At 53.0% G+C, this 7,525-nt stretch overlaps 1 protein-coding gene across 1 annotated transcript in view; it reads right to left on the bottom strand.

Moving 5' to 3' along the window:
• Nucleotides 1-7,525, bottom strand: part of Wdr1 (WD repeat domain 1) — a 33,481-nt gene that overhangs the window by 4,571 nt on the left and 21,385 nt on the right. Inside the window, exons 9-12 of the mRNA XM_004624565.3 lie at nt 6,988-7,075; nt 3,568-3,724; nt 2,570-2,657; nt 412-522 (exon numbers count right to left, since the gene is read on the bottom strand). Coding sequence (XP_004624622.1) covers nt 412-522; nt 2,570-2,657; nt 3,568-3,724; nt 6,988-7,075 — 444 coding nt within the window. The remainder of the gene's footprint in view (nt 1-411; nt 523-2,569; nt 2,658-3,567; nt 3,725-6,987; nt 7,076-7,525) is intronic.

Here is a 7,525-nt window from a genome sequence, read left to right as displayed (position 1 = left end):
AGAGAGAGAGAGAGAGAGAGAGAGAGAGAGAGAGAGAGAACCTTCTTTAGTATCCTGACCACTGCAGGCCTGACTCCCAGGCCAAGGTCATGGTACCTGATCCTGGGTGCCACCTGTACAGTGCTCCCCACTCTCCTGCCACCATCACCCTAGCCACATGCAGCTCAGCCAGCAGACGGCAGTGCACCCTCACCCCTGCCCCACTGAAGCCGAGATGGAGATACTATGGGATCGCTCTACACCTTGCTGCAGGGGTTGGGGGGGGGGGAGGTCTTGCTCCAGGCAGTAGGGTGCGGGGCTCTGAACAGGCCTCACACTGTGGGGCTGCAGGCGCCTCCCATGATGCACACAGCTCACAGGGACCCCATATCACCTGGTTACTAGTGGGCATGGAGGAAGGAAAGGGCTTACCACGCCCCCTATGGCCACCGTGTCCCCGCCGGGGTGCACTGCTACCACTTCGGGCTCGTAGCCAGGGCAGTCTAGGCTGAAGCACTTCCTCTGGTCCTTCAGCAGGACGACCTGTGAGACACACGGGGGCATTACAGCAGCAGGCCCTCATGAAGATGCGTGGCCTAGCCTAGGTCACTGGTGACAGAACTGTTCCCGCCCTCATCAGTCAATGGCGGTGGATGGGAGCTGGGGACAGCCGGCGTATCCATACAGGCACAGCCATCATGGTGCCAGGCCCCACAGGTTCAATCTTGAGACAGTGTGCAGGGAGTGCTGAATGGGGTCCCCAGAGAGTAGGGCCAAGGGCAAGACAGCAGCCCGGGGGCGGGGGGGAGGGGGGGAGAAAGGCCCCGAGCAACACGCAGGTCACCGGAGAGAGCCAGTGTCCTTCAAGGCACTGCTCCTCTGTAGCCTGGGGATGGCGTGGCAGTCCATAACCGAGCACCAGGAAAGCCCCGCAATCGAGTGCGAGCAGCTCCAGCCTCATGGAGGGAGGCAGTAGCAGCTCAGCATTACAGCAGGGCCCCTGCAGCCTTCAGCTGCTTGCCTGCCCAAGTTGCCACGTGATCTTGAATCCTTGGGACCCTGGGCTGTCCTCAGAGTGCCCTGTGTGCCAGCCTGGAGTCCAGGCCCCACAGGAGCTGCTCCCAGACATGTGTTGGCAGAAGGGGCTCTGGAGGTAGGCAGTGGCCGGGCCCTAGTCCAGCCATCTGCTTGTTTTGGGGGCAGCTTGAAGGTGGTCCTTGGCCCTTCTGCTAGGGGGATGAGAACCCAGAAGGAGCCAGGCCTCCGGAAGATAGTTCAGCGGCAAGGATAAGCATGGCACCTACAATAGGAAGCAAAAGCAGCAGCTTGCGGCTCCCGAGTTCCGTGCTATTTTACAGTGCTTTGCTGTGAGTGTGTAACAGTGGTCAGCTCCTCGATGTCACAGGGAGAAAACAGGGTAGAGCTCCGCTATGGGGTGTTACTGGAGAGCTCCCCAGAAGCCTGGGTCCTTGCCTGTGGCCACCACACTGGCCCTACCTCAGCTCCCCAGTGCGCACAAGAGGGTGCCCCCCGTCCCACAGGGACCCCTCCTGTCTGCTCCTGGATCTGATGGATTGGCTCCCCGAAAGTGTGCCCAGGACCCAAGCCAGCTCTGGTTCTGTCCCACATCAAACTCTTAAGTGCACCCCACTCCCTGGGTACTCTGCTTCTGTGTTGTGCTGTGGACGGGTGGCAGCACCCCATTCCGAGGGCACGAACATGAGAGGGGCAGAGGTGGGACTTGAAGCTGGCTCTCCCCTGACCTAACGTCCTGGGCCTCTCGTGGAGCTCTTGGCCCCACGACTTCCTTGGGGGCGCCTGCAGAAGGTCTTCACCTGGAAAGGGCCCCAATGTCAGGTCAGGGCCAAGGCACACACATGCTTCCCACACCTGTGCTGTGGACAAACAGCCCCTGCCCATCTGCTGCTGTGCCCCGCTGGCCATCCTGCCTATCTACAGCCATGGCCTGGCAGGAAGTGCTCAATATCTGGGAAAAAGAGACCCTCTCTCTCTAAAGCAATTTGGTTCACAGACCACCAGAGTCATATGGTAGATGCCTAACGGCAGCTTTCTTTAGTAGGGTGTCACTTACATCACCCCTTCCTGGCTACAGAGATGCCAAGATCCCTGACAAATGGTGTAAATTCCAGAAAAGGGCCCTTTGTTCCACAAATTCCAAAAGAAAAGGTGTGCAGGTGATCCTGGCATGGGACCAGGAACCCATGAGACCCAGTGTCACCCTGAGGTCTTGACCATGACAGGACGTGGCTGAGCCACACCCTCATCACCACACCTGTGAGTCTGAGGGGGGGAGGAGAGATTCAAGGTCACACAGCTCCATCACGCAGGGCTGGGAGATGGCAGGACTGCTAGCACTGGGCCTGATGTGCAGTGCAGGATCCTAGCTGTCCCTCTATCGGTCAGACCGTGGGCAGTGCCCTCCTCTCCTGTACCTGTTTCTTTCCATGTCAACAGGGCAAGGCCAGCACACAGACCTGCTCACACAGCACTGAGGCAGGCCACTCCTCAGCAGGAGGCGCAGTCCCTTACCTACCCCCTCTTCCAGCTCGAGACAAAGCCAAATGCATACCTGTCCGATGCACACAACCACCGCATAGCCCCCGGGGCCGACGGCCACGCACTTGGGTTGGACATCCAGTTTCACGACTCCTTGCCCGCTGGTAGAGAAAACACATGATTTCATTGCTGCAGTGGCTGACACACGCCCGCACTGTAAAACCAATGCGACTTAGCTATGCAGCTGAGCGAGTGTTCAGGAAGATGAGGGATGGTGATTAAAAATGACCCACTACTCCAGGGCAGAGGTCATGAATCACACGGGGGCTGCAGGGGCAAGAAGGTGGCAAATGCGGTGAGAGGGACACTATGGTGCTATGGATCCCAGGCAGGTACAGGCCACACCATCACTCCCTGTAGCATAGCTCATATCCTGGCATCCTGAGCAGAGAACCAAGCCTGCTCCTTCCCGAAGGAGGGAGCTTAGTTACCCTAAGTTCAGCAGGGTAACTGCCAGGAGTGCACTACTTTCAGTGTGCTAAAATCATGTTTCCATCCATCTCAGGTAATGCAATCAAAAGTCATCCTAGAGTTTAGGTGAACACAAATGTGAGCACACATTTCCTGAATACCGCACATCAGAAAACTTCCATGCAGCTGGGTCAGACATGGGGTCTCTAGGGCTCCCTACAATGGTTCTGCCTGAAGCTATCAGGCTTGGCTAGCTTAGTGGGAGCCTTGGGTGTGGGCAGCCTGGGGCTGGTGGGACTGGTCCAGGGCCACTTTCCATCCTCCTGCCTGTGCCCAGCACTTCCTGTCCCTCACTGGCAATGACTCTCCCAGCAAAACCCCAGTGAGCAGGAGCTGTCTGAATCTGGTGCCCGTTGGTCTCTCACCCAAGCAGTAGGATGCCGCTTGGACTGAGTGTTGCCCAAGGTCAGGGCCTTGCCCAACCTGCTCCCTCACAACTTCCCATCACTGATGAGGGAAGGACTAGGAGACCTGCTAGGTCCAGGGCTCAACAGAGCGATGCGCAGAAAGGGGAAAGGCACCCCCACCCGCAGCTCTTACCTGTAGTCCCGCAGCGTAAGGCTGGTGTACCGCACAGTGTCATCCATGCTGCAGCTGACCAGCTGCCCTGACTCATCCACCGTCATCCTAGACACCTGATTCGTGTGGCCTTTCCCAGAGAAGGAGTCGTTCTCGCCAGTCTCTGAATCCCAGTAATGTAGGGCAGGGTTAAGGAGAAGTGTGGAAGTTGCCCCTCTGAGGGGGCCATGGCCAGTGCCTGATCCCAGGCACCCAGATGGCAGGGCACGTACACAAGCTACATATGGAACTTAATGTAGAGCCCTAGCCCAGGCCCAGTCAGTGTGTGGGAGAGCTTCCGGCTACCCTGCACCAGCAGGGCTGGTCCAGTCCAAGCTCAGGCACAGCGTGGTTGAGACCTTTTCCCACTCCCTTGGGACCCCCCCCCCCAACCACCACTCCAGTCTCCCCTACTCCCGCCCAGTGAGTGAGAACTTCTGCCGCATTCTCGGGAACCCCAGATCCAGCCCTAGCCCAGGCCTGGTGAGTGTAGGGGGGAGCTTCCTTTCTCCCCTACTCTACCTTGTCCCTTTCAGACTCAGCGCAGGCCTGGCATATAGGCTTGGGGTGAAACTCTGCAGCTGTAGTCCCTTGAGACAGAGTAGGGGACAGAATCACCCAGCTAGTCCAGGAGCAGAACATCTTGCCAGAGGGGCACAACATGTTCACTACCAAGGGCTGCAGCAGGAAGGAGCTGAGCACAGCAGCCAGACCCAAGCCAGGCACAGCTGGATAAATCCAAACTGTGTAGATCTGCACCTGAATTTCAGTAGGTGTGAAGGTTATAACTGTACCAAGGCTTTACAACAAAGGTCAGAGTACAGTGCTATACAAAATGACAACAAGAAGGAGCAAAATGGAATCTTAGACCCAAAGCCCACTCATAACAAGTGCAGAGGACACTAACACAGAACAAATTGGGAATCACACAGCTGAAATCAATGAATCAACAGCTTCTGAAATAAAGAAACAACTGCAGAAAGGAATAGAGGATCTCAGATTGGAAATGAAAAAAGAAATCCCTGAACTAATAGCATCTGCAGTGAAGAATTAAATGCAGAAACATATGGAGGAAACCCAATGCAAAACCAGAAAAAGTGCAGAGGACTCTAGCTCAGCTCAAATGTATGAATTAATAGCGTCGAAAGTAAATAAGCAACAGCAGAAAGTTATAGAGGAACTCAGAGCAGAATTATCTTCTGAAATAAAGAATTCTCTGAACTGATAGTATCTGAAGAATGAAATACAGAAACATAGGGAGGAAACCCAATCTGAAAAAAACTGCAGTAAAAGAGTAACAGCTTCTTGTGCTCACTTTGGCAGCACAGATACTAAACAGAGTAATAGCTTCTAAAGACATTGATAAAAATAGAGATCAGAAAAATGATGGACTCCTCAAATAAGCAATATAGGAAAGAAACAGATCACATGTAGCAGAGTCAAAAAGACATAGAGGAACTTAAAAATCTCAATCACAAACTTGCAAAACCGTTTAGGTGAAAGTGAAGACAGAGTTTCAGATCTTGAAGATGCTGGTGCAGCTAGTGAAAAGAAAAGATCTCTTAAAAATAACTAGGATGCAGGAAAAAAATTCATCACTTGCAAGACGATGCAAAGATGAACAATGTGAGACTAATAAGTATCAATGAGAAAGGAGTCAATACATATGACATTAAAAAATATGGGCAGAAGTAATAGCAGAAAACTTCCCAACTATGAGGAAACAATTTGACATTCAGGTTAACTGAAGCATACAGAATGCCAAGTAACCCCACCCCAATTAAAAACACACTGAGACATATAACAATCAATATCCCAGGAATCCAGCACAAGAATAATCTACTGAAAGCCGTTAGAGAAAAGAAGATCACGTTCAAAGGAAAACCCATCAGAATTACGGACGACTTCTCTTCACAAACCATGAAGGCAAGAAGAGCATGGAGCAGAGTACTTTAAGTCCTCTATGAAAACAAATTCCAGCCCAGACTACTATACCCTGCAAAACTCTCTTTCAAGTTTGAAGGAGAAGTGAAATACTTCCATGACAAAGAACAACTAAAGAATTTCATGATGACAAAGCCAACCCTGCACAGGCTCCTGAAAGATGTTCTAGAGAGGGACCAAAATGATCAGAACTTCACAAATGAGATCAGAAGCAACCAACTGAATAGGGCAAACAATTACACACAGGAGAAAAAGAAGTAAACAACAGGTAAATAACATGTCAATCGTAAGTCAATGGAATGCAATGCCTTTGGTGCTCAGGCTTGGGTCTCCACCCCATGACAGAAATCTTTGTACATACGCAAATATTTTGAAGTCAGAAAAGAACACCAAAACACCAAATCCCAAGATCTTATCTCAACCATTTTCAGATAAGGAATACCTAACTGGTAGTGTGACTTAGGAAATGAGCTCCTGCAGGGACCAGGACAACACTCCTGAACAGTGGTTCAGATGAGGACGGTGACACAGACTGTAGGAGAGGGTACATCTCATTTCGGCCTTCTTGTAACACAACCTACCCTACATCTAACCATTTGCGAGGAAGCCAACTGTGCCTTCCTCCTCTGATGGCTGCCCACGTGCCACTAGTAAGAGTCCCAGGGGACCAAGGTGAGGGGCTTGGTGTGGACTCAGCATAAGGTACTGACGCTGGGTGCGGCTTCTTGTACATTAACTGTCTCTGTGGGAGGTTAGACCCATACTCTACAGCTGTTGTGTTCTTGGGGTGGAAAACCCAGCACTGGACACAGAAAGATTCATTTCCGTACCAGTCCACAAGCACGGGTGCCAGGAGCGAGGCTGACCCACTGGGACCACAGGCAAGAGGGCCTCAGGGCCTCCTCTGTACCAGCCATGATATGTCTCCTGTTGTGGCATATCTGCCCAGCCCTATCCCGGGGAGGAGGGTTCTGCCAGGTGGGCAGTGTACAGAACGCACAGCACCCGCCTGCTTGGGTGCATGTGCCTGGATGTGGGGCACAGGGAAGCTCCGCAGAAGCTGTCATTTGGGTAAAGTCCCAGGCCAGGTCTGTGGGGTCGGTCTCAGCCTTCGGCTGCTGGACTGAGTGACTCCGGGGGCAGGCACCTGCCTCTGCTCTTCAGTTTCTAAAACACTGAACTCTAAAACTCCATGGTTCTAATGCTTGTGACATGGACAAGGCTGGCACCCACTGCTGTTATAGGGAGAACAGCAGCTCAGGTCGGAAGTGGTGAACCACACAGTGGCTATGCAAGGAAAGTGCCTGGTGGGGTCAAGGCTGTGGCTTCCCCACCCAGAGCCCTGAGCCACCAAGGCCCCACTGTGATGGGTGCCCACAGAGCCTAGTACCATATGGCCACCAGCACTGTGGGAATAAGACAGTCTCCTCTCCTGCCAGCACCAGAGCCAAAGGATATTAATGTGGCCGTCATGGCTCCCAGAGTAGATGTAAGACTTGCCGCCATTTTTGTGCACCGTCAGACACTGGATCGATTTACTGTGACCCTGTGAGGAGACAAGGGGCAGGGTGAGCTGAGGACTCGGCTGCTCGGCCATAGTCAGCCTTCCTTAATAGCTAGTCACCAACAAATCAGGCCCCATGTGTCTGCGTCCCTGCACCAGACCTCCGGGTGTGGACAGGGTCTGACCCATACCACCACCCAAGCACCTGACTAGCAGGCACAAGGCTGCCTCCATGTAGGCTATCCTGGGCTCTGACACTCAGCTCCACCCTTCCCAAGGCTGGTAACTGATGGTCAGGTGTGCACTGTGGATCTATGATCAGACGATCAGACATGTGTCCCATAAGGGACCCTGAGCTCTTTTGGGACTGCTTCTGGACAGAAAGCCCTGTACAGCAGGGCTGGATACACCTTTTCCCTAATCCCTAAGGGTTTTCCTGTTCTCAACTATCAGCTGGTTAAATTCACATTCTCCCAGGAATTTTGCAGCATT

Source organism: Octodon degus, unplaced genomic scaffold (genome assembly GCF_000260255.1).
Source record: "Octodon degus isolate 3935 unplaced genomic scaffold, OctDeg1.0 scaffold00006, whole genome shotgun sequence".
Lineage (NCBI taxonomy): Eukaryota > Metazoa > Chordata > Mammalia > Rodentia > Octodontidae > Octodon > Octodon degus.
The sequence above is the reverse complement of the archived record's forward strand: the minus strand, read 5'-3'. Positions and strand labels throughout refer to the sequence as shown.